Source organism: Oncorhynchus mykiss, chromosome 16 (assembly GCF_057628025.1).
Source record: "Oncorhynchus mykiss isolate SJ-2025 chromosome 16, ASM5762802v1, whole genome shotgun sequence".
Lineage (NCBI taxonomy): Eukaryota > Metazoa > Chordata > Actinopteri > Salmoniformes > Salmonidae > Oncorhynchus > Oncorhynchus mykiss.
In genome coordinates, this window is record NC_143037.1 from 7,058,418 (window position 1) to 7,084,983 (window position 26,566).

At 42.3% G+C, this 26,566-nt stretch overlaps 3 protein-coding genes across 5 annotated transcripts in view; 2 read left to right on the top strand and 1 right to left on the bottom strand.

The window, feature by feature from the left end:
- Positions 1-4,318, top strand: part of LOC110491294 (calcineurin subunit B type 1) — a 39,430-nt gene extending 35,112 nt beyond the window's left edge. For 2 of the 3 annotated variants that reach the window (XM_036946069.2, XM_036946068.2), the window contains one exon: positions 1,528-4,318. In XM_036946069.2, coding sequence (XP_036801964.1) covers positions 1,528-1,575 — 48 coding nt within the window. In that variant the 3' untranslated portion in view covers positions 1,576-4,318. The remainder of the gene's footprint in view (positions 1-1,527) is intronic. The other variant, XR_016487108.1, reaches the window with a different exon arrangement.
- Positions 4,319-4,401: 83 nt separating this feature from the next.
- On the bottom strand, positions 4,402-8,358 carry pno1 (partner of NOB1 homolog). Its single transcript, XM_021564644.3, has 7 exons — positions 8,071-8,358; positions 7,561-7,710; positions 7,392-7,475; positions 6,795-6,855; positions 6,129-6,246; positions 5,931-6,001; positions 4,402-4,899 (listed from the first exon to the last, which is right to left on the bottom strand). Exons 1-7 carry the CDS (start codon positions 8,269-8,271, stop codon positions 4,832-4,834), a joined length of 753 nt encoding a protein of 250 aa, XP_021420319.3. The 5' UTR covers positions 8,272-8,358; the 3' UTR covers positions 4,402-4,831.
- A 177-nt stretch (positions 8,359-8,535) lies between these two features.
- On the top strand, positions 8,536-23,002 carry dnaaf10 (dynein axonemal assembly factor 10). The gene is made up of 8 exons (XM_021564643.3): positions 8,536-8,919; positions 9,333-9,433; positions 11,362-11,492; positions 14,264-14,365; positions 14,617-14,732; positions 18,374-18,508; positions 21,576-21,673; positions 22,001-23,002. The coding sequence occupies exons 1-8, from the start codon at positions 8,734-8,736 to the stop codon at positions 22,206-22,208; spliced, it is 1,077 nt and encodes a 358-aa protein (XP_021420318.3). The 5' UTR covers positions 8,536-8,733; the 3' UTR covers positions 22,209-23,002.
- The last annotated feature ends 3,564 nt before the right edge of the window (positions 23,003-26,566 follow it).

Here is a 26,566-nt window from a genome sequence, read left to right on the forward strand (position 1 = left end):
GTGGGTGGCTGGGGAACTGGGGTCGTGGGTGGCTGGGGAACTGGGGTCGTGGGTGGCTGGGGAACTGGGGTCGTGGGTGGCTGGGGAACTGGGGTCGTGGGTGGCAGGCGAACTGGGTGGCTGGGGAACTGGGGTCATGGGTGGCTGGGGAACTGGGGTCGTGGGTGGCTGGCTGGGGAACTGGGGTCGTGGCTGGCTGGGGGGTTAAAAGGATACGGCAAGATGCTACTGTACCTGTAGAGTAGACTTTAGCCAGTTAGCATTGGCTTGCGAAACTACCTCTTAACTTCCTTCATACTGCACGCAGAGGACATTTTCCAGAATTGTGCAACCCCATTGGGGGGTGTAACTCCAGTTCTGGAGGACTGTTACGGTTGATGGCTTCTCCTACCCAGCTCGAACACACCAGATGGCTCATTCAGTGGAGGGTAATGTTATGTATAGAGCATGATTCCAGCCCCATTTCACTAAGAAAGTTCTGTATTCTGTTTCACTCTTCTGAATTAGCTATATTAGGCACATATTTCTCTAAGGCAGCGGTTCCCAAACTTTTCCGTTCCGGGGACCACCAAATCACTGTCAAAAGCTCTCGAGGACCACCATTGGCCACCATTGGCCACCATTGGCAGTAAAAATGTAGCAGTGAATTTAACAAATTAGTCCTATTATTATAAACTATTGGAATTTTGAAAAGTAATGTCAAATTGCTTATAATACAATGAATACTCCCAGCTGTTATTTTCTCTGGAAGAAAAAAATCAATTTGTATTTCATTACATTTATCAAAAATAATTGGCTGAACACAGGTTGGAAAACACTGCTCTAGAGTCTTGAACTGAAACACTGTTCTTGTGGGAGTATTATCTTCAGGACAACTGTTGGAGCGTGGTTATAGTTGGTTTGTGCTGGAGCAGCCCAAGGTTGTTGTGAAGGGATTGTGTGACTTCGTTTGAAGAGACTCATTCATTAAAATAGCTGAGTGTAAGACAGTATTACAGAACATACAACGGGTTAACAGGATACTGTAGTTATACTAGTGTTTAGGGGTTAACAGTGTACTAGTGTTAAGTTGCCTCTCTTAGTTGGAATCATGTTGCATGATTTTGAATTCTGCTAATTTAGCCAATAGCATTGAGAATCAATCTGTTCCAGCCTGCTTTTACTCTAGAATTGGAATTAGAACTACATTTTACTCTAGAATTGGAATTAGAACTACAATTTACTCTAGAATTGGAATTAGAACTACAATTTACTCTAGAATTGGAATTAGAACTACAATTTACTCTAGAATTGGAATTAGAACTACAATTTACTCTAGAATTGGAATTAGAACTACAATTTACTCTAGAATTGGAATTAGAACTACAATTTACTCTAGAATTGGAATTAGAACTACAATTTACTCTAGAATTGGAATTAGAACTACATTTTACTCTAGAATTGGAATTAGAACTACAATTTACTCTAGAATTGGAATTAGAACTACAATAAGAACTATTTGGTTCTGTTCCTCCTCTCTTCCCCTAGGTGGTGGGTGGCCTTGACATACACAAAAAGATGGTGGTAGACGTGTGAGCATGTCCCTCCGCTCCTCTCCCTCCCATCGCTTTCTTCTCCATCGGTCTCTGAAGATCTGCTCAAGACGTCTGGCAAACACTTCGTGTATCAATGGAAGTCTTCTCTCTCCCCGTGAAGCCACTTTTTTCCCCCCCTAAACAAGCCACAAGCTTCGCGAAGCCAATTTAGTTGTGTTATTGAACTCCGATCCTTTCGATAACCTGAAGGACAGCTATTTTTTGTTTGTAAGAGCATCCCAGTTTGAGGGAGGGAGGGGAAAGGTTGGCTTGATTATATTTTGTCAAAAAAAAAAATGTAATGTTATTTTTTTTTAAATATTTATTTTTGTTCTGGTCTCTTTTTTTATAGACAAGTATATCTATAAATGTTTATTTAGTGGGGAAATGTGTCATTATCTGAGGTGTTGCGTTTAAATAATATACTTGATTTGGGTTACAATTCAAAACGTAGGGTATAAAGTGCCAACCAGGACATATGGTATTGTTATTATTAAGTGTCCACCATTGCGGTCAGTGATGGACTGGTCTGTGATGAGTCAAACGCTCGCTGCAAGATCACTAATGGTTAGATGCAAATTTCATTTAAAAAAATAAACAGCAGTTTCTTTTGCACTATTTGACTCCTGAGCAGGTTGGATCAATTAAGACATTTGACTCTTGAGCAGGTTGGATTAGATCAATTAAGCCATTTGACTCCTGAGCAGGTTGGATTAGATCAATTAAGACATTTGACTCTTGAGCAGGTTGGATCAATTAAGACATTTGACTCTTGAGCAGGTTGGATCAATTAAGACATTTGACTCTTGAGCAGGTTGGATCAATTAAGCCATTTGACTCCTGAGCAGGTTGGATCAATTAAGACATTTGACTCTTGAGCAGGTTGGATCAATTAAGCCATTTGACTCCTGAGCAGGTTGGATCAATTAAGACATTTGACTCTTGAGCAGGTTGGATCAATTAAGACATTTGACTCTTGAGCAGGTTGGATTAGGTAAATTAATACATTTGACTCTTGAGCAGGTTGGATTAGGTAAATTAATACATTTGACTCTTGAGCAGGTTGGATTAGGTAAATTAATACATTTGACTCTTGAGCAGGTTGGATTAGGTAAATTAATACATTTGACTCTTGAGCAGGTTGGATTAGGTAAATTAATACATTTGACTCTTGAGCAGGTTGGATTAGGTAAATTAATACATTTGACTCTTGAGCAGGTTGGATTAGGTAAATTAATACATTTGACTCTTGAGCAGGTTGGATTAGGTAAATTAATACATTTGACTCTTGAGCAGGTTGGATTAGGTAAATTAATACATTTGACTCTTGAGCAGGTTGGATTAGGTAAATTAAGCTTCCGATCACATTAAACATACAATACCTGTTGGAAGTTTAGAGTGAAAGGCTGTTTTATTATGTTTATACTTTTGAGATTATTATTCTAAGCGTAGAGATAGATGCCAAGAAAGTGATGTCATACTTATTTGTATTTTTACTTACTTTAACGACACGTTTTTACGTTGAACCATATGACAATCCCACAATGCAAACTAAATGGGCGGCAGGTAGCCTAGCAGTCAGAGGCGAGCCAGCAACCGGAGGGTTGCTAGTTTGAATCCCGGGTGAGACGGGAAAAATCTGAAGGGAAGTGAGCTGGTAACCAGAGGGTTGCTGCTGGTGTCAAATCCTAGATGGCATAACCTGCCGTTGTACCCTTGAGCAAGACCCTTAACCCCTCCCACAGCAACTGCTCCATGGGCACCGTAGTGTGGCAGAGTCCCCTGCTCTAACCTGTGTGTGTGTGTGTCTTGGGATAAAGTCAAATGTTCTGTTGCACCTTGTGTACAATTGAATGAATAAAAGGATCTTGTACAGCTTGATCACTCAAGTTCAAAAAAATAATAATCTCTAACATGGACCATCTATGTATTTGTATTTTATTATATCTTAAACTGAGGAATATCCTAAAATATCGAGATGAGAAAGATTTAATGAATGTCAGTGAGTTATTGAGGGAATATAGAATGTTATGGCATGTTATTGAGACTCAACTGCAGGCAGCATAGTAACTGTATATTAGGTCAATGTTTGCTCATCTTAGTAGAGAGAGAGGCTGAAGCAGCCAATGTCAACCCCCCCCCCCCCCCATCAGTAGTGCATTTACAGTACAGGGTTCTTTCTAACGCAACAACGGAGTTACTCGTAAACGTTTGGCATGATCAATGGACATAAGATCTATTTAAATAAATCCTCGTTAAAACACGTGAACGGTGAGGTCAGTAAAAACGATATTTAATAATCTACTGGGAAACATATTGGATTTTGTCCTAACTTTGTTAAAATGTTCACATTATGGAGCAGTAATCCAAACGAACTGAACTACATGTTAACTTTGTATTCCCCCCCCCCGGATCAGCGCAATGAGGATTCTATTCCTGTAAAAAGCTGGTCCCAAAGTCAACTGCCACTCACTGTACTCGACACGGTTTTGTATAGAATCTTTCCATTCCGTCATCTATATAGTTCAGATTTTTAGTTCTGCAAGTACTACTTTCTCCATTTCCTTTGAAGGGGACTCGGTGCTCTTTTAGTTGTGTGTGGAAACTGAAACGGTTAAGTTTGACTAATAGTTATTCTCCCCTTTCTCTGCATGGTGCATCTGATGCTGTGGGACTGTTGGAAACTTGATATTGTATGAAAATTTAAATAATAATAATAATAATAAAACACTGAAACATTTTAAGTACGAGTTGTGTGTGTGATCACTTTCTTTCCCTGTTGTGTCGTGGGGTTTCTGGATCAATTTGGCACTTTACAGTCTCACACTAGGGTTTCTGCATTTTTATTTACATTAAATCAAATTTTCACTGTATGTGTAACAATTAATTGTTGGCCTCCAAATACTTTTAGGTTCAGATTTTATTTAAATCAAACTGAAATCCAAAAGACAAATTAGGGAAAAGGGGCAAATCATTTACATGCAAATATCCCCTGTGGGAAGAGACAGGCCAGTCCAGATGTCGAAGGCAGGTAGGCACTCCCCAGATCAATATGTCCAGCTTCAACAACAAAAGTCCTGGAAGGTCAGGCAAGGGCCCACATCCAAAAAGCATCTCAGGAGTGCTGATCTAGGACCAGGTCCACCCATCTATATTACCTTAGGTTTAAAAAAAAAAGGCAAAACCGGTCTTCGATCAGAATCTTGGTGAATACCTGACTTTCATCAGGCGACGAGAATATAAATCCACGTGTGACTTTAGAATCTCTCTGCTGTCCTGCTGGCCACGACCCTGATGTTACCGTACACCTTAGAAGGGGGACTTCCTGTATGGGGAAATAGACATGTATAATATCAATAACATAGTACCAGTCAAAAGTTTACACACCTACTCATTCAAGGGGTTTTCTTTATTTTGTACTATTTTCTACATTGTAGATTAATAGTGAAGACATCAAAACTATGTAGTAACGGGAAAAAGTGTTAATACATGGGACTTGGGGGCAATGTTGAGACGTGACTATATGACGAATTCACATGGCCAATAGAGTGTGGTGTGGAGAAGCGCCGCCGATCCTTCGTGTCTGGAAGTAATTTAGTCATTGCCATTTCTGGATGAATCATTATATTAATAAACGTCTTGATTCATTTAACAAATACGATAGTCAGTTTAAAAACAGGTTAAGGGTACAAGACTGTGTACATATCTGGACGAGTTGGCAAAATCACTACCTATCCCATCGAGCCAAGCGGGGAGAGGCTGCACGTTGTCAGTTCCAAGACCAGTAACAAATGTCTAGCTAAGCCGACGCCAATGGATCTCAAAACTGAACTTGTATCTGAGGTAAGTAGCAATGAAAACCTTCGCCACCGTCATCTTACGACACATGTTTCAAACCGTTCAACAAAACAAATCATTTAAGTTTCTTTCCAGAGTTTTGCAGTTGAGGATACGGTATTTATGAAGTTTGGCAATGAGGACGAAAACTAGCATAGTTTAGCTATCCAGCTAGTTTAGCCAGGGAAAACAAACTCGGGCCTCGTTCGCTTGTGAGCCCAGCCGGGTGCACATGCGCACTTAAGCTAATTCAGGAGACAGTTTGTATGCCCTGATATCAGGAGCTGGCGGTGATAAGTTTGATGAAACAATTCAGAGAAACTAATCAGATGACGTATATTTAAAGGTGATCGAATCGATATTCAATCTTGAAATCAGCTGTAACTGTCAACAGTAAAACAAAGCTTAAGAAGACGTATGAGTGAAACCTGAAAATGACGGGCCTCACTTCCGGACACTGTATCCTCCTCCCCTTCCTCACCACCACTCTACCAACTTCCACATCTCTTTCAGTCTTACCTAAGATGAGGTTGCATATCGCTGTCCGTGCCATCTTAATGTTCTGGAAAGATCCTAATATGTGTACTTTTCTGTAAAATATTAAAAGACACCAACAACAAAAAAAGGCCATGATGAAACCATAAATAATAGTCTTTGAATGTAGACCTAGAATTCTAACTATTACATCATAACATGGGGCCATATAGCACTACTCACGAGTCTGCCAGAACAATCCTGGTCTTGGTCACATTTTCAATGGTGAATTTTGTTTTGCCTCCTTTCCCTGCTATCCTCCCAATAGCTCTGGACAAATGGTCTCCTTTCAGTGGTTTTACTGTCAACGAAACATAAAAAAATTAGTACGGTGAGAAGAAATTCACACACTTTAAAAATGCACTTAGTATGGGCAGAGACCGTGCATACTTTATTTATTTGACAGTGATAATGTACATCAATCAAAAGTTATGAAAATGTGCCATATTTAGCCAGCTGGCTAGTTTTCATCTGTTGTCACGGGGCACAAAATATTTAAAAAGGTTGACAATAAGACAGTAAAAACAATTAATTGAAAGAAAGAACCAAGACAGTCAGTGAAAAATGTGCACTTAGTAGTGAAAAGAGCTTGCATACTACAAACAGGGATGAAATTAAGATGACACACTAGCCCAAGGCTAGTACTTTTCAGACCAGGCTAGTAGAAAGTGTGCCTAACTAGCTCGATGACTAGTGAAATGTTGACTTTTCAGATATCGCATGGCACATAATGTCACTGGGGCAAGTACACATTGTGGTTTACAAGCCTGGCTGGCCAGTGCCCATAATCCATTCCCGACTACAAATATTGTAGGGTGTAAAGGTAGAGCCAGGCAGGCCCTTAGTTACCATCTGTGACATCAAAGGTTTCCAGGAAAAGTTCATCCAATCTGATGAGAGCAAGGGCATCCTGGGGAGACAGAGTGTTGTTTAGATTCAACATAACACGGGAGTTGTATTGTCAATAGACGTTAGAGTTAATTAATAGCCTATATTTAGACTAAACTTTAGAGACCTCCCAAGGGAAAGAGAGACAAGGTGTCAGATTCCTTTTACATGATAAACAGTGGGGTTGTATTCTCAATAGACATTAGGCTTTATTTAGGCCAGTAGACTACTGCATGCTAGCGGTTCTGGTAGACTTCCAGGCATTGCGCTAATGCTAGTTAGCAATGGCTCACAAAACTGCCTTAAACTCCACGCAGTGACAAATGGTATCCATGAGTTAATCTGACTCTGGGTACGTAGAAAAACATAACAATAATTTCTACAATCTCTCACTATCCCTTTAAACATATTTGACTTGAAAGAAGGGAGATGGCCTGTAATTCTCACTATATCAATATAGAGCAGAGATAGTAGAGTGCTGTTGGATGACTGGATCCTTCTCATTTCATCACCCCAACAAGATAATGCCTTCCTTTCCCAGAAGGTGCTGCTGCTTACCTCAACCTGGAATCCTAGAACGAAGGCTCGTACGAAGTCTGCAGCTCTCGTGAGAGAGCCAATGTCCTGTGTGTCTTTACATGTCTGCAATGAAAGACACGTTCTTATTAAGGCCTACTTTCTAGACACCAATACAAATAAACATCGCTCAGGTACTCATTGCATTTACTTTAATTTCCACATTTCTGGTTTTGAGGTTGAATCTGACTTGGAGCTGTAGGTTCTCGACGATGGGTGTGAATATCTTCAGCCAGTTCTCCTTCAGAGGGGTATACCTGTGGGCCGGGACAGCAACCTTACGCATCTCATCAGAACCACCCTGAAACAAGGAGACAAAAAAAATATGAGAGTGGAAATGTTAGAACTGTCATCGCAACTTCTCACAGTGGTATGCGCAGATTCATGACATTGTTGTGTAGCCTACAATAGAAGAAAACCCGCACTGGCTGACTAAAATGTAATCTTGTGAGACAGTGCCATTTAATATTTGTGGGGGCTAAAGGCTTCAATTTGGGCAGTGTAAGAATAATCCTAGCAATAGCGTGACATTGCGCATGTGCAAGACCCAGACCTTACACGGTACGAGAAAAATGTTCTACCCTAACAGGCAAAGTTCAAGCTAAGTGTAATAATTCAGTAACATATGTACTAATATATAAACATGTTGGATTTACTTTACCTTAAGTTTGTCGCCTGAAATGGGTGGAAACTGAGGCCGCTTGCATGCTACGGAGTCCTCAGCCTCCATATCGACTCCATCCATCTCGCGTTTTCGCTTCGATGTCTTCTTTGATTTCACCTTGACGAACGCTTCTGTTGTGTCTTCACTGTCTATAGTAGTAGCAGCTACCTCCGTTGTTGGATTATTATCAGTGTCCATAACGAATTTAGTTTTTTAACAGTAAATAGAGCCAAAATGTTAGGAGGGGTACATGAAGTTGTACACGAGGTTGTTCCCGTGTTTTTGAAAGGACCCAAAGTCTGTTCAACATGCGCCTGAGTGAAGTGTTTAATTCTGTATGGATTAAAAAAACACATGTTTATATGGCATTATATATATATTCATGTCTGCTAGGGAATAGTATGTAATGTTTTGGAAAATATAACGACATTCACAAGTATTCAACAAATATATTGTCTTTGCTATTTTTCATCCGGCTAAAATGTAGGCAGCACTTTATGTGGCCTTCCATGTCGTTCGTTTTGCTACAAAATCGTGTTGACAAAGTTGCCGAACCAAAAAACAAGTTTGCTATTATATTAATGTCAGAAAAATCTATATATCTTTCATTATTAGCGCTCATAACGTTTTCATCGTCGTTATTGTCATTCCAGGGAAGAAATGTCGACGCCATTTGAGAAGCCACAAATTATAGCTCACGTTCAGAGAAGTTTAAACTACACAGTGTTTGACAGCAAATGGATTCCTTGTAGTGCAAAGTTTGTCTGTCTGGGAAACTATGCAAGGGGCACCGGAGTGATGCAAATATACGAGGTGGAACATGGAGAGGTTAAACTCATAAAAGAGGTAGCTCATGTTGTATTGTTTTGTGCTTTGTTTTCGAGCTAGTTCAAGCTTTTAGCTAGCCAGCTACGTTAGCTTTCTAGTTTGTTCTAGAAATGTCGTTCGGATACCTTTCGTTACCATAGCAACTAGTAACACAAGGACCCCCTGTCCGTCTGTGATACTGCAGTAGCGATTGTAGCTAGATTGGTTTCTACGGTCACTTGACTGTTGTTAAGAGTGCCATGTCAAAAACAAACATACACGAATAGCAACCATGCATGTTCATGTTGTTATCCGTTGCATTCATTTGGACTCTAGCGATAACTATTTAGACCCTTGTTTCCCAAAGACAAGAGAGTAACTTTTTTTTTGTCAATTCATCTAATGAATTTCAGTTATGGACAAGCATAACAATGTCCTGTTATCTTTCACAGATCGAGAAAGCAAAGCCCATCAAGTGTGGGACATTCGGAGCCAGCTCTCTACAACAAAGACATATAGCAACTGGGGACTTTGACGGAAATCTCAATATATGGTAGCCTATTTATTTACCGACTATCTGAAAAGACACATCACATGTCATGTCATATAGATTTACCCTACCACCAGCATGTTCTGCTATACACCATAAAAGCTATCCCTAATAAGGACATTGGTCCAGACGCCTGGTCCCAGGTCTGTTTGTACTAGCCAACTCCTTTGCGACCACATAGGAGATGGTGGCTATACAGCATTAACAGATCTGGGATCAGGCTATGTGTCTGATAAGTCAAATTAAATGCAGTTTGTCACATGCTTTGTAGACAACATGTATCGACTAACATTGAAATGCTTACTTACGGGTCCTTTTTAACAATAATGAGAGAAAAAAAAAGAGTAACACAAGGAATAAATACACAGTGAATACTGAATACAAATAATATGGCTATATATATATATATGTGTGTGTGTATGTATGAGTAGACAATAATATATATATATATATATATATATATATACACACACACTCACACATACTGGACTCTACCCACACATACTGCCCAGTCACTTTACCCAAACCTATATGTACAATACCCCCTACCTATATGTACAGTACCCCTGCACAACAACTCAGTACTGGTATATATAGGGAGTACCAGTACTAAGTTGTTGTGCAGGGGTACTGTATATATAGGTAGGGGTAAGGTGCCTGGGCAGTATGTGTGAGTAGAGTCCAGGATGTGTGGGTAGAGTCCAGTATGTGTCGGGGTGTGGGTAGAGTCCAGTATGTGTCGGGGTGTGGGTAGAGTCCAGTATGTGTCGGGGTGTGGGTAGAGTCCAGTATGTGTCGGGGTGTGGGTAGAGTCCAGGATGTGTCGGGGTGTGGGTAGAGTCCAGGATGTGTCGGGGTGTGGGTAGAGTCCAGGATGTGTCGGGGTGTGGGTAGAGTCCAGGATGTGTCGGGGTGTGGGTAGAGTCCAGTATGTGTCGGGGTGTGGGTAGAGTCCAGGATGTGTCTGGGTGTGGGTAGAGTCCACAATGTGTCGGTGTGTGGGTAGAGTCCAGTATGTGTCAGTGTGTGGGTAGAGTCCAGTATGTGTGTGGGTAGAGTCCAGTATGTGTCAGTGTGTGGGTAGAGTCCAGTATGTGTCAGTGTGTGGGTAGAGTCCAGTATGTGTCAGTGTGTGGGTAGAGTCCAGTATGTGTGTGGGTAGAGTCCAGTATGTGTCAGTGTGTGGGTAGAGTCCAGGATGTGTCAGTGTGGGTAGAGTCCAGGATGTGTCAGTGTGGGTAGAGTCCAGGATGTGTCAGTGTGTGCGTCCAGTAGAGTCCAGTATGTGTCGGGGTGTGGGTAGAGTCCAGTATGTGTCGGGGTGTGGGTAGAGTCCAGTATGTGTCGGGGTGTGGGTAGAGTCCAGGATGTATCGGGGTGTGGGTAGAGTCCAGGATGTGTCGGGTGTGGGTAGAGTCCACAATGTGTCGGTGTGTGGGTAGAGTCCAGTATGTGTCAGTGTGTGGGTAGAGTCCAGTATGTGTGTGGGTAGAGTCCAGTATGTGTCAGTGTGTGGGTAGAGTCCAGTATGTGTGTGGGTAGAGTCCAGTATGTGTCAGTGTGTGGGTAGAGTCCAGTATGTGTCAGTGTGTGGGTAGAGTCCAGTATGTGTCAGTGTGTGGGTAGAGTCCAGGATGTGTCAGTGTGGGTAGAGTCCAGGATGTGTCAGTGTGGGTAGAGTCCAGGATGTGTCAGTGTGTGCGTCCAGTAGAGTCCAGTATGTGTGGGTTGTGGGTAGAGTCCAGTATGTGTCCATAGAGTCAGTACAAGGGAGTTGGTGGAAAAGGGGTCTGGTAAGCCATTTGATTAGCTATTTACAAGTCTTGTGACTTGGGGGTAGAAGCAGTTCCTGTTGGTTCCAGACTTGGTGCTGTGGTACCGCTTGCCGTGCAGTAGTCCTCTGATCCTGATATCCCCTTGTCTTTCTGTAGGAACCTGGAGGTGCCTGATGTGTCTGTGTACTCTGTGAAGGCCCACAAGGAGATCGTGAACAGCATAGATGGTGTCGGGGGCCTGGGGATCGGTGACGGGGCCCCCGAGATCGTAACTGGGAGCAGAGATGGTAATTATTATATATATATTTTTAAGATGACTTTAATCCTGAGGGTGTGGCTAGGATTCTGAGGCAATCACTCGTAGGATGCTGTAGTAGAAGATAGAATACAGACAGAAGTCATAAATGCAATAACATCAACTGAGTTTTAGTTTCAAGTACACATGGTGTACAGTGTACACCGTCCAACTGAATGCTTTCACGCAGGTTCCTTCTAGACAACCCAACAACAATAATAAATAATACAAGATAAGAATACCAACATATACCAACAAGTAAATGGCTCAGTAGAATGGAATAAACATTTTAGCATAAATATAATACAGGAAGGCACAATTTATAGTACAATATTTACAGAGCCTTCAGAAAGGATTTAATCTCCTTGAATTTTTCCAGATTTTGTTGTTACAAAAAGAGGGATTAAAATTGATTAAATTGTCATTTTTTGGTTGGTCAACGATCTACACAAAATACGTTAATGTCAAACTGGAAGAAAAATCCTAACATTTGAATATTTTTATTTATTTTTTAAATACAAAATAATAATAACTCATCTTGATTAGATAAGTGTTTAACCCCCAGAGTCAATATGTTTTAGAATCACCTTTGGCAGCGATTACGGCTGTGAGTCTTTCTGGGTAAGTCTCTAAGAGCTTTCCACACCTGGATTGTACAATATTTGCACATTATTATTTTTAAAAGTCTTCAAGCTCTGTCAAGTTGGTTGTTGATCATTGCTAGACAGCCATTTTCTAGTCTTGCCATAGATTTTCAAGGCGATTTAAGTCAAAACTGTAACTAGGTTACTCAGGAACACTCTACGTTGTCTTGGTAAACAACTCCAGTGTATATTTGGCCTTGTGTTTTAGGTTATTTTCCTGCTGAAAGGTGAATTTGTCTCCCAGTGTCTGTTGGAAAGCAGACTGAACCAGGTTTTCCTCTAGGATTTAGCCTGTGCTTAGCTCTATATATTGGAAAACCTCCTTAGGTCTTCATGGTTGAATCTGTGTTAGAAATTCACTGCTCGACACAGGGGGACAATTGTATGCGTGGGGTACAGAGATTAGGTAGTTAATGAAAAATCATGTTAAACACAATTATTGCATACAGTGAGTCCATGCAACTTATTATGTGACTTGTTAAATAAAGTTTTACTCCTAAACTTATTTAGGCATTCCATAACAAAGTGGCTGAATACTTATTGACTCAAAACATTTCAGCTTTTAATTTGTAATTAATTTGTAAAAGTTTTGAAAATACACAATTCCACTTTGACATTATGGGGGTATTGTGTGTAGGCCATTTGAAAACACATCTCTCTTTAATCTATTTTAAATTCGGGCTGTAACAACAAAATGTGGGAAAAAAGTCAAGAGGTGTGAATATTTTTGGGGGAATGTTTAAATTGCACAGTATTTAAGTTGTGCAGTGTCTAGCAATAATAAATATGAGTCTTGTAGCAGCAGTTGTGTGTGTGTGGTGTGTGTGTGTGTGTGTGTGTGTGTAGTATTACTGTGTATGGATGAGTGTTTGTCTGTGTGGCTGTGTCCATGAGTGAGTGTATGTGCAGAGAGTCAGTGCAGGTGGTCAGTCCAGTTCAAGTGCAGTCTGATGGCTTGTAGATATAAACTGTGACTGAACCTGTTGGTATCAGACCTCATTCTCTGAAACAGTCTGACGCCTACTCAGCGTCTCACAAAGGCACGGCGGTTGGAACCGAAAATCTTACATTGGACTCATCAGACCAAAGGACAGATTTCCACCGGTCTAATGTCCGTTGTGTTTCTTGGCCCAAGCAAGTCTCTTATTATTGGTGTCCTTTAGTAGTGGTTTCTTTCCAGAAATTCGACCATGAAGGCCTGATTCACTGAGTCTCCTCTGAACAGTTGATGTTGAGATGTGTCTGTTACTTGAACTCTGAAGCATTTATTTGGGCTGCAATTTCTGAGGATGGTAACTCTAATGAACTTATCCTCTGCAGCAGAGGTAACTCTGGGTCTTCCTTTCATGTGGCGGTCCTCATGAGAGCCAGTTTCATTATAGCACGTGATGGTTTTTGCGACTGCACTTGAAGAAACTTTAAAAGTTCTTGAAATTTTCCGGATTGACTTACCTTCATGTCTAAAAGTAATGATGGACTGTCGTTTCTCTTTGCGTGTTTGAGCTGTTCTTGCCATAATATGGACTTGGTCTTTTACCAAATAGGGCTATCTTCTGTATACTACACCTACCTTGTCACAACACAACTGACTGGCTGGAATGCATTAAGAAGGAAAGAAATTCCACAAATGAACTTTTAACAATGCACACCTCATAATTGAAATGCATTCCAGGTGACTACCTCATGAAGCTGGTTGAGAGAATGCCAAGAGTGTGCAAAAAGCTGTCGTCAAGGCAAACGGTGGCTACTTTGAAGAATCTCAAATTTAAAATATATATTTGGTTAATACATGATTCCATATGTGTTAGTTCATAGTTTTGATGTCTTCACTATTATTCTACAATGTAGAAAATAGTAAAAAATAAAGAAAAACCCTGAAATGAGTAGGTGTGTCCAAACTATTGACTGGTACTGTATCTCGCTTCTACTCAAGTGTTTCCTTTATTTTTGTCAGTTGATTGTGTATTCGTCAATGTTGATGGATGAGTCCTGGATGGATGAATATTTTAACATGTTCCAATCTGTAATCTGAAAACAGTCCTGCAAAGCCCGGCATCTTACGTGAGGCATCATAATAGGTTTTTAATGTTATCCCTGCTGTCTGTTTTATGTCTTCCAGGGACAGTGAAGGTGTGGGACCCCAGACAGAAGGACTCACCTGTAGCTAACATGGAGCCAGGGGAAGGGGAGGCCAAGAGAGACTGCTGGACCGTAGCTTTTGGTACGTATGAGAGAGAAATGCTAGCATACTGGTGACCCATGGTTTCCCAAGCTGCGTCGCTCCTGTCACTTCACTCATCTGCGCTCATCTCAAATCTGCATTGGGCCGCAGAATTTATAGATCTCATGTTGTCCTTCGCTTACATAATTTAGCAAAGCATAGGTCCTAAATGGTCAAGTTACAACATTTTAAAATCCCATCATAGTGATCAGTTAACCCGTCTAAGGTCCGTTTGACCATTTCTTTCCCAGGCCACGCCTTCAACGACCAGGACCGCTGTGTGTGTGCTGGATACGACAACGGAGACATCAAGCTCTTTGACCTCAGGAACATGTCTCTCCGGTGGGAAACCAACATTAGAAATGGGGTGAGACCAACTGAAGATACCAATGGCCGGGGTCCTGCACCCAGATTAAAGGGAAAGTGCAAGAGTTTGGCAATTAAACCTTTTCTATTTACCCAAAGTCTGATTAACTGATGGGTACCAATTTTATGTCTAAGCGTGCAGTGTGCTAGCAGTACCTGTAAACCTCCAGTCATTGTGCTAACACTAGTTAGCAACAGCTCACAAAACTACCTACAACCTCCTTCATAGTGGATACAGAGACATAAAAATGTTATCAATTAGTTAATTTGACTCTGGGTAAATAGACATTAGGGCTGGCTTCCTGGACACAGATTAAGCCTTCTTCTCAACTAAAATCTCACACTGTCCCTTTAAACCCAGTTCTATTCAGAAATGCACTTTCAATGGGGATTTTAGTTGAGAAGAATGATTAGGTTCTGTTCTATCCACATCCAGGAAGTTCAGCTTTACAGCGTGATTGAAATTTAAAGGTAATGTTCCCGCTTTAGCGGAGACTGCATTCGGGGTAAACGCTGCATATGTCGGCTCAAATCGGAAATGACCTTCACATCACGGAATCTGTAACGTTTCAGCTTTACCGACTGAATAGAGCCTTTAATCTGTGTCCGGGAAACCAGCCCTTTCTGTCTGTAGAATGATATGGTAGTGGTGGTCTATACCTGCTTTTTGGTCCTATCGATATTGACACAGTAACAACCTAACCCGTCAAATGGTGAACAGCCAACCTTTATATTCATTAAAGGTCCTGTGCAGTCAAAATTCAGTTTTACCTGTGTTTTGTATCATATTGTACAACAGCGGATGAAACTAACGCTGTAAAAGTGTGAAAAACGTCAATCAGTCTTATTTCCTGATAGTTGCTGGTTGAAAATACAATCTACACTGGACCTTCTAATCAGCCTGTTTGAATGGGCGGGAGTTTTGGCCTGTGTAGTAGACCAATAACAATGAGTTCCAAACCTCTCTGCCAATAACAGCTAGTTAAGTTTTCCCCTCTCGGATTTTGCAAGAAGCTAACCACATAGCCAGATAAAACCAAATGTATAACTGCAGCGCATTTAGCACATTTTAGACAGTTCACTTAATAGTTGGCAAACATTTAAGTGTGAATTCCATACAGTAACTAGGTCACCTGGCGCGTGCTGCACAACCGTGAATGACTCACGAGGCTCCGGTCTCTCGTCATTGTAAACAAACATGTGACTTGGGACAACCGGTAAGTTTCAGAATGAAAAATCATGTAACAGGCCAAATGAAGGCAAGCTCATAACCAGTTCACTTAATAGTTGGCATACATTTTAAGTGTGAATTCCATACAGTAACTAGGTCACCTGGCGCGTGCTGCACAACCGTGAATGACTCACGAGGCTCCGGTCTCTCGTCATGTGACTGGGGACAGTTTCAGAATGAAATAATCATGTAACAGGCCAAATGAAGGCAAGCTCATAACCCAGTGCACAAGCTGACTGCGGGTATTGACTTAAAAAGTCAAAATTAACATTTAAAATAAGATAAACATTAAGATAAATCAAAATACCCCAGTATAAGCCTAATTTCTAACCTCTACATTGGACATTTTTAAATGTTTTTCCTGGATAATTGTTGTATATGTAGTGTTTCATGGTCTTATACATCTATCTGTATTCTACAAGGGACAATTTTTTTTCTTCCCCCCTTTCAACACTGAGACCCAAGCGAGGAAAAAGTACATTTTTTTAATATATTACATGTATACTTAAATACACTACAAATGTAACAGAATTTACCTCAGATATGAGATATACTAGTAAAGTACATCTGTACGTATGCTTTACAGATACTATCATTTCACTTCAATACACATATTAAAACTGTACTTTAAATGAATACTATTTTAGCATACTATATGTTCACTATCATTACCCTGCAATACATTGACGCACACAGTAATGGAGAACAATGACCTTCCATGTTGTTGTTGTGTTTTTTTTCTTCCTCGGGGGTAGATCAGCTTTAATATTGTAGATAGCTTCTATCAATGTCATTTTCTTCATAGTTTCCAATTCCCCATACAGTCCATTCAGAAAGTATTCAGACCCCTTGACTTTTCCCACATTTTGTTACGTTACAGCCTTATTCTAAACTGGATGACAAAAAAAAACAAATCCTCATCAAATTGACACACAATACCCCATAATGACAAAGCGAAAACAGGTTTAGACATTTTTGCAAATGTATTAAAAATAAATACCTTATTGACATAAGTATTCAGACCCTTTGCTTTGAGACTCGACATTGAGCTCAGGTGCATCCTGTTTCCATTAATCGTCCTTGAGATGTTTCCACAACTTGATTGGAGTCCACCTGTGGTAAATTCAATTGATTGGACATGATTTGGAAAGGCACACACCTGTCTATATAGGGTCCCACAGTTGACAGTGCATGTCAGAGCAAAAACCAAGCCACGAGGTCGAAGGAATTGTTCTAGAGCTCCGAGACAGGATCTGCGGAAGGGTACCAAAATATTCCTGCGGCATTGAAGGGCCCCAAGAACACAGTGGCCTCCATCATTCTTAAATGGAAGAAGTTTGGAACCACCAAGACTCTTCCTAGAGCTGACCAAACTGAGCAATCGGGGGAGAGGTGACCAAGAACCGCATGGTCACTCTGACAGAGCTCCAGAGTTCCTCTGTGGAGATGGGAGATCCTTCCAGAAGGACAACCATCTCTGCAGCACTCCACCAATCAGGTATTTATGGTAGAGTGGCCAAATGGAAGCCACTCCGCACATGACAGCCCACTTGGAGTTTGCCAAAATCACCTAAAGGACTCCTTTAGATCATGAGAACCAAGATTCTCTGCTCTGATAAAACCAAGATTGAACTCTTTGGCCTGAATGCCAAGAGTCACATCTGGAGGAAACCTGGCACCATCCCTACGATGAAGCATAGTGGTGGCATCATACTGTGGGGATGTTTTTCAGTGGCAAGGACTGGGAGACTAGTCAGGATCAAGGGAAAGATGAACAGAGCAAAGTACAGAGATCCTTGATGAAAACCTGCTCAGGACCTCCGACTGGAGCGAAGGTTCACCTTCCACAGGACAACAACCCTAAGCACACATCCAAGACAACACAGGAGTGGCTTCGGGACAAGTCTCTGAATGTCCTTGATTGGCCCAGCCAGGGCCAGGACTTGAACCTGATCAAACATCTCTGGAGAGACCTGAAAATAGCTGTGCAGCAACACTCCCCATCTAACCTGAAAGAGCTTGAGAGGATCTGCAGAGAAGAATGGGAGAAACTCCCCAAATACAGGTGTGCCAAGCTTGTAGTGTCTTGCCCAAAAACACTTGAGGCTGTAATCACTGCCAGAAGTGTTTCAACAAAGTACTGAGTCTGAATACTTTTATAAATGTGATATTTCCGTTTTTTTATTTTATCTTTTAAATACATTTGCAAACAATTCTAAAACCTGTTTTTCTTTAATTGTGGGGTATTGTGTGTAGATTGATGAGTAAAAGGTTCAGAGGTCATTTGTCTCGGTGCCAGGAGCTGAAGTTAGTTCTACTGAGGTCATTTCTCTAGGATGGCTCGGCTGTCCTGCTGTCCATTCCAGGGACTCAGTGCCTGATTGTTATCTTCTTTTATTACTGTCCTGCAGGTATGCCACGTGGAGTTTGACAGGAAGGATATAAACATGAACAAGCTAGTGGCCACTTCGTTGGAGGGGAAATTCCACGTCTTTGACATGAGGACCCAGCACCCCACCAAGGGCTTCGACTCCGTCTCCGAAAAGGTAATTGGCCGAATTAGAAGGCGGAAAAAAGTGTCAAAGGTTATTTTTCATCCCCTGGTGGCGGTGAGTCAGTTGTGGTTACGGATGGGGGGAGAGAATTATTTGGAATGTTTTCACAACTGGATCTGTGTGGCGGCCATGTTTTTCTTACACGCTCATGTCCATGAAGCTGCCTGCCAAAGATCACATAAGGCCTGTGGAGAGTGTGGCTTTTTAATCGTTCCTCCATGAAATGAAAACACACTTGACAAACTTGCATTAAATCCCTGGGCCCAGATTCACAAAACCTTAAGAAGAAATGTCTTACTGACATTTTTTTTCCTTAAACTAAGTTATAGATGTGTGAAGAAAGTTAAGCAAAGTTGATATTCCTCCGGAGCTGTTGTCCAGGGTTGGAGTAGCCATGAGGAAGGCATGGCCAGCCGTTGAGAAATGCTTATTGAAATGTTCGATTATCATGGATTTATCGATGGTGACAGTGTTTCCTAGCCTCAGTGCAGTGGGCAGCTGGGAGGAGGTGCTCTTGTTCTCCATGGACTTTACAGTTAGAGCTATACAGGATGCAAATTTCTGCTTGAAAAAGCTGGCCTTTGCTTTCCTGACTGACTGCTTGAATTGGTTCCTGACTTCCCTGAGCAGTTGCATATCGCGGGGACTATTCGATGCTATTGCAGTCCGCCACAGGATGTTTTTGTGCTGGTCAAGGGCAGTCAGGTCTGGAGTGAACCAAGGGCTATATCTGTTCTTAGTTCTGAATTTTTTAACTCTTTTTTTTTTTTTTTCTAGCTCTTTTTTGCTGAAGTTTTTATTGCGCATTCCTTGGTTATCCATTTTTGGTTTTGATATAGCTAGTCTGATGGCTATAATGTATGAAAAATAACATTTTGTTTTTGTGTATAAAGGCTTCACAAGCCAACTAAAAAGATATATTCTCGAGACATAAAGCAGATAAATAAATGGAAATATCAACACTATGTTATAGTGGGTCAAATCCTATCATCCCTGTCACTTATGGCAATGCCACATAAGATATTTACAAAGTTCTTAAAAAATATATATATATTTACAAAGTTCCTAAGAACATTTTGAGGAATTGCACTTACGAACTCTTATGAACTTCTTATTTGATTTTTTTCATAAGAGACTTCTTACGAAAAAACGGAAGTCATGTTTTGTGAATCCGGCCCATAGTTGTGTCCCAAATGGCACTCTTTCCACTATATAGTGCACTACTTTTGACCAGAGAGAACCTTTTGACCTCTGTGGGTAGCCTTGCGGTTTGACCAGAGCTCTGTGGGTAGCCTTGCGGTTTGACCAGAGCTCTGTAGGTAGCCTTGCTGTTTGACCAGAGCTCTGTAGGTAGCCTTGCGGTTTGACCAGAGCTCTGTAGGTAGCCTTGCTGTTTGACCAGAGCTCTGTAGGTAGCCTTGCGGTTTGACCAGAGCTCTGTGGGTAGCCTTGCGGTTTGACCAGAGCGCTGTGGGTAGCCTTGCTGTTTGACCAGAGCTCTGTGGGTAGCCTTGTGGTTTGACCAGAGCTCTGTAGGTAGCCTTGCGGTTTGACCAGAGCTCTGTAGGTAGCCTTGTGGTTTGACCAGAGCTCTGTAGGTAGCCTTGCGGTTAGAGCGTTGGGCCTGTAACCGAAAGGTTGCTAGTTCGAATCCAGGACCCGACAAGGTGAAAAATCTGTAGATGTGCGTTTGAGCAAGACACTTAACCCCAATTGCTCCGGGGTCAAACCCTGGCCATGACCCGGCTCTCCAAGGGTGTCTGTCACAGGGAGAGTTGGGATGTGAAATTAAACTTTTTTCTTTACATTTTTTTTTTTTAGAATTTGCATATACACATGCATATTAATACACACTAGCACATGTATGAAATGGGACAAATATAATACAGCCATCAAAGTATTATTTTAACCGGAGCCCTTTGGGCCCTGATCAAAAGTAGTGCTCTTTTAGGGATTAGGGTACTATTTGTGACGCGGCCCCTGGCTCCGTTCGCCTGGTGTTTTGGGGAGATCAGAGAGGACTTTGCCTCTATACCTCTTTAACATATTTGTGTTGTTCATTGAGCGATCAACAGTCTGCACATTAAATATATCTAATCTCATATTGGATGGGATTTGAAGGTTGGAAGTGTTTTTCAATCCACTCCGATTTGTTGAGTTGTTGTTTGTAGTTTCATGCCTCTTTCCCTAATCAAAGTTGTTGGCTTGTACATCTGCCACCGACATGGGATATTACTAACCTTTTGGCTGAATATATGCTACTACTAGACCTTTTGGATTGAACTTGCAATCACATAAATATAATGACCACCCATTAACTTGAATGCAAATCCCATTCTATGAATTATATTTCTCTGCTTGCAATATCCATCTAAAAAATGTTTAATTCTTCGGGAATGGTGTCCGTTCCACGGGATAGTTGAGCTAACATAGGCTAATGCGATTAGCATGAGGTTGTAAGTAACAAGAGAATTTCCCAGGACATAGACATATCTGATATTGGCAGAAAGCTTAAATTCTTGTTAATCTAACTGCACTGTCCATTTTACAGTAGCTATTACAGTAAAATAATACCATGATAGTGTTTCAGGAGAGTGCACAATTTTGAACATAGTTATTAATAAACAAATTAGGCACATTTAGGCAGTCTTGATACAAAATCTTGAACAGAAATGCAATGGTTCATTGGATCAGTCTAAAACTTTGAACATACACTGATGCCATCTAGTGGCCAAAATCTAAATTGCACCTGGGCTGGAATAATGGACTTTCTGATGGTAAAAAAATAAATACAAAATGTTGTTCTTTTTTCTTTGTATTATCTTTTACCAGATCTATTGTGTTATATTCTCCTACATTCCTTTCACATTTCCATACACTTAAAAGTGTTTCCTTTCAAATGGTACCAAGAAAATGCATATCCTTGCTTCAGGGCCTGAGCTACAGGCAGTTAGATTTGGGTATGTCATTTTAGGTGAACATTTTAAGAGGGGGCTAATCCTTAAGAGGATTAGCACATTGTTTTGTATGTAATGGATTCTTTCCATTTCATCCCAAGGCCCATAAATCAACGATCTGGCAAGTGAGACATCTGCCCCAGAACAGAGACATCTTTATGACAGCAGGGGGAGCTGGAAACCTTCATCTATGGAAATAGTAAGTCACTTTATCGATTCTCCACTAACTTGGTCAAATGGATTTCAACCCATAACCTCAGAAACATGTCTCTATAATGGTAAACTAACATCAAACACATGGTTAGGTAAGAGTCAAAATCAATGCTCTTCACTCCTGGTACAGTGTGTGGTCTGAATCCTAACTTGAGATTAACATGCATAATTGGCATCAGTGTATGATGTACTGTATGTGACAGTCTGAGTTATGTGCTTTTATCTCAAGTTACATGTAGGATTTATCCCTGAAGGAGTCTAGACTAGTGTGTAGATGCATCCTTGATTCCCGCTGCCTTTGTCCTGTTAACAGTGAATACCCGGCTCAGAGAAGTAAGAAGGACTCGGATGAGGTGGACATGGGCGTGGCCGGCACTGTCACCCTGCTGCAGAACGTCACTCTGTCCACCCAGCCAATCGCCAGCCTGGACTGGAGCCCCGACAAGCAGGGTCTGTGCGTCTGCTCCGCCTTTGACCAGTCCGTCCGCGTCCTCATCGTGACCAAGCTCAACCGTGTGTGAGGTGTACGGTGGAGTACCCCCTAGACTCTGATCTTGGGTCAGTTTTGTATCCCCCCCCCCCAGATGGTGAAGGGCGTACATCAGAAGCAGATGTATGATTAGCAAAGTAATGTCAGTAAGGAAGAGGTGAACCCCAGCAGGACTGTGACCCAACTGGCTATCTATCTTCAAGGCCTGCTATTCCAAGTTAAAATGACTAACATAATACCCAGTTGGCCTCCACGGATGGCAGTGAGAAACGCTCCTCCTTGTAATTCAGTAGAAGCGCTCTCTCACTCTCTCTAGTGTCCCTCTCTCTATCTCCAGTCCCCCTCCCTCTCTCGTCTCATCAAACAGTTTCTATTGAAGTCACACAGAGGATTTTGTGGAACTCGATATCCTTTGTTTCTCTCTCTTCCAGCCATCCTTTCTCCTGTTCAAACCACATGTAGCCTATGTTTCTAATGGCAGGTTGATACTCTGAACAAAAATGCTTTGCTAACTGAAGTTAGCATATTTTGCTGCTTGAGAAAAAATGCTTGTGGTCATTATCTTTTACTAGGCAGGGTGTGTTTGATTGGCACATGCCTCCAGTTTTGCCTACAAATGTTCTTACTGTGACTTTGTTATAAAACACCCTACTGGGGATGACTCGTTCCAGATTAAAATGGCCTTTTTGAGAACTAGTATTGTCTTATTGCTTTGGACTTTTAATACTCAAGTCTGTGACCTAAATGTACATGTAGAAAGTGTTGTAAAGGTACCGTGTTTTATGGGGCTGAAATAAAAGCTTGCAGAAATGTTCCATACGCAAATTTGTTTACATCCCTGTTGGTGATCATTTGTCATCGGCCAAGATAATCCATCTACCTGACAAGTGTGGCATATGAAGAAGCTGATTCAACAGCATGGTCATTACACAGGTGCAACTTGTGCTGGGGATAATAAAAGGGCACTCCAAAATGTGCAGTTTTGTCACAACACAGTGCTACAGATTAGACTTTGAATGAGTGTGTAATTGGCATGCTGACTGCAGGAATGTCCACTAGAGCTGTTGCCAGAGAATTGAATGTTCATTTCTTGACCATAAGCCGCCTCCAACGTCGGCAGTACGTCCAACCGGCCTCACAAATGCAGACCATGTGTAACCACTCCAACCCAGGACCTTCACATCCAGCTTCTTCACCTGCAAGATCGTCTGAGACCAGCCACCCGGACAGCTGATGAAACTGAGTATCTTTCTGTTATGAAGCTCTGTTGTGGGGAAAAACGAATTCTGATTGGCTGGGCCTGGCTCCCTAGTCGATAGACCTATGCCCACCTGTGGCTCCGCCCCTTCCCAGTTATGTGAAATCCATAGATTATGGCTTAATGAATGTATTTCAATTGACTGATTTCCGTATGAACTGTAACTCAGTAAAATTGTTGAAATTGTTCCATGTTGCATTTATATTTTTGTCTAGAACATATTTTGTTGCTTTCTGGACCAGTGGTCTGTATCGACCTTGTTCTGGGTCCGGACCGCGGCTCGTCTGGTGAGTAGGGGTGTACCACAGTGTGCTGACCTGAGTGAGGGCCGCAGGGCCAGCCCAGTCTGGAGGTGCTGCAATACCTCCCTACGCCTCTTCTGTCGCAGCAGCAGATGCCCCACATGAAGGTTATAGTCCCAGAAGTCTTGGCTCAGCGACCAGGTACCTCAGCAGGGCCCGTTGGATCCAGGCACCCCAGCAGGGTCCGTTGGATCCAGGCACCTCAGCAGGGCCCGTTGGATCCAGGCACCACAGCAGGGCCCGTTGGATCCAGGTACCTCAGCAGGGCCCGTTGGATCCAGGTACCTCAGCAGGGCCCGTTGGATCCAGGTACCTCTGCAGGGCGGGCCCGTTGGCTACAGCTCCCCCCTGATGATTCTGTTCCATGTAATGCATGTGAATGGGGTTGTTCCTCATAGAGCCAGGTCCTGTGATCTCAGTGTCAAGTCTAATCTATCTGTCTAGAATGTCAGTCCCACTGACTAGAAATCATCATGCATGTAGTGTCATTACTTTAACATAAACTCAGCAAAAAAAAGAAAACATCCTCTCACTGTCAACTGCGTTTATTTTCAGCAAACTTAACATGTGTAAATATTTGTATGAACATAAGATTCAACAACTAAGACAATTTCCACAGACTTGACTAACAGAAATGAAATAATGTGTCCCTGAACAAAGGGGGGGTCAAAAGTAACAGTCAGTATCTGGTGTGGCCACCAGCTGCATTAAGTACTGTAGTACATCTCCTCCTCATGGACTGCACCAGATTTGCCAGTTCTTGCTGTGAGAGTTTACCCCACTCTTCCACCAAGGCACCTTCAAGTTCCCGGACATTTCTGGAGGGAATAGCCCTAGCCCGCACCCTCTGATCCAACAGGTCCCAGATATGCTCAATGGGATTGAGATCCGGGCTCTTTGCTGGCCATGGCAGAACACTGACATTCCCTGTCTTGCAGGAAATCACGCACAGAACGAGCAGTATGGCTGGTGGCATTGTCATGCTGGAGGTTCATGTCAGGATGAGCCTGCAGGGAGGGTACCACATGAGGGAGGAGGATGTCTTCCCTGTAACGCACAGCGTTGAGATTGCCTGCAATGACAACAAGCTCAGTCCGATGATGCTGTAACACACCGCTCCAGACCATGACAGATCCTCCACCTCCAAATCGATCCCGCTCCAGAGTACAGGCCTCGGTGTAACGCTCATTCCTTCGACGATAGGCACGAATCCGACCATCACCTCTGAGACAAAACCGCGACTCGTCAGTGGAGCACTTTTTGTCAGTCCTGTCTGGCGATGTTGTTGCCGGTGATGTCTGGTGAGTACCTGCCTTACAACAGGCCTACAAGCCCTCAGTCCAGCCTCTCTCAGCCTATTGTGGACAGTCTGAGCGCTGATGGAGAGATTGTGCAGTCCTGGTGTAACTCTGGCAGTTGTTGTGCAGGTGTTGTTACACGTGGTCTGCCACTGTGAGGACAATCCGCTGTCCGTCCTGTCTCCCTGTAGCGCTGTCTTAGGCGTTTTACAGTACAGACATTGCAGTTTATTGCCCTGACCACATCTGCAGTCCTCATGCCTCCTTGCAGCATGCCTTAGGCACATTCACGAGGATGAGCAGGGACCCTTGGCATCTTTCTTTTGGTGTTTTTTTAGAGTCAGTAGAAAGGCCTCTTTTAGTGTCCTAAGTTTTCATAATTGTGACCTTAATTGCCTACCGTCTGTAAGCTGTTAGTGTCTTAACGACCGTTCCACAGGTGCATGTTCATGAATAGTTTATGGTTCATTGAACAAGCATGGGAAACAGTGTTGAAACCCTTTACAATGAATACCTGTGAAGTTATCTGGATTTTTACGAATTATCTTTGAAAAACAGAATCCTGAAAAAGGGACGTTTCTTTTTTGGCTGAGTTTATGTCTTTGTATGTATGGTGCCTCTGACCTTGCCTGCATTCTTGGAGAGGAAGATGAACAGGGTCTGGATGAAGTCTGCCTTGCCCAACTGACCCTGCTCTTTCAGCTAGTGGTACTCTGTGTCCCGGGCCTGTAGCTGGTTCTCTATGGTAGGCGTGCCAGGATGTCATCCTGACGTGCCGTGGACTTGGCACTGCTCAGGTCCTCACCGTCGCCGTCAGACTGGAAGAGGAAGAAGAAGGGTGGCGGATAGCCTAGCGGGTTAAGAGTTTTGGGCTTGTAACTAAAAGGATTGCCGGTTCAAATCCCCGAACCGACTAGGTGAAAAGTCAGTTGTAATGCCCTTCAGCAAGGTACTTAACCCTACTTGCTCTGGATAAGAGCGTCTGCTAAATGACTCAAATGTAAAAAGAAGAAATGCACTGATTCATATAAATATTCAAATTATGTTCTGGAATAAAAAGGGAATCGTTCAAAACTGCTTTGGATTGCTTATGTCTACAATGATGTACCTTCCTATCGCAGGACCTGCGGTAGATTAGCATCCTATCCAGGGGGTGTGCTTGGTACATCAACCTGCCTCACGCTACAGAATCAGGAGATGGGCTCCTGCTGTTCTAGCTCCTCCATCCATACTTCTCTGCTGAATAGTGTTGCTTCTCCAGGGCCAACTCCAGGAGGAAGTGGAGTCCTGGGTCTTTGGGCTTGAGCTTGATGCCTGAGGTATAGTGGATGGCAGCCTTCTCCAGACCGTCCAGAGGAAACTGACCATCTTCACCTGGTAGTGGTTTCTTTGCAGCAATTCGACCATGAAGGCCTGATTCACGGAGTCTCCTTTGAACAGTTGATGTTGATGTGTCTGTTATTGAACTCTTGTGAAGCATTTATTTGGGCTGCAATCTGAGGTGCAGTTAACACGAATGAACTTATCCTCT

Coding starts and splice junctions, on each gene's coding strand:
- dnaaf10 (XM_021564643.3), top strand. CDS start 8,734: ATGTCGACGCCATTTGAGAAGCCACAAATTATAGCTCACGTTCAGAGA. Junction 8,920..9,332: donor AGGTTAAACTCATAAAAGAG/GTAGCTCATGTT, acceptor TATCTTTCACAG/ATCGAGAAAGCAAAGCCCAT. Junction 21,674..22,000: donor AACCTTCATCTATGGAAATA/GTAAGTCACTTT, acceptor TCCTGTTAACAG/TGAATACCCGGCTCAGAGAA.
- pno1 (XM_021564644.3), bottom strand. CDS start 8,271: ATGGACACTGATAATAATCCAACAACGGAGGTAGCTGCTACTACTATA. Junction 7,711..8,070: donor TTTCAGGCGACAAACTTAAG/GTAAAGTAAATC, acceptor TCCTTGTTTCAG/GGTGGTTCTGATGAGATGCG. Junction 7,476..7,560: donor CCAGAAATGTGGAAATTAAA/GTAAATGCAATG, acceptor CTTTCATTGCAG/ACATGTAAAGACACACAGGA.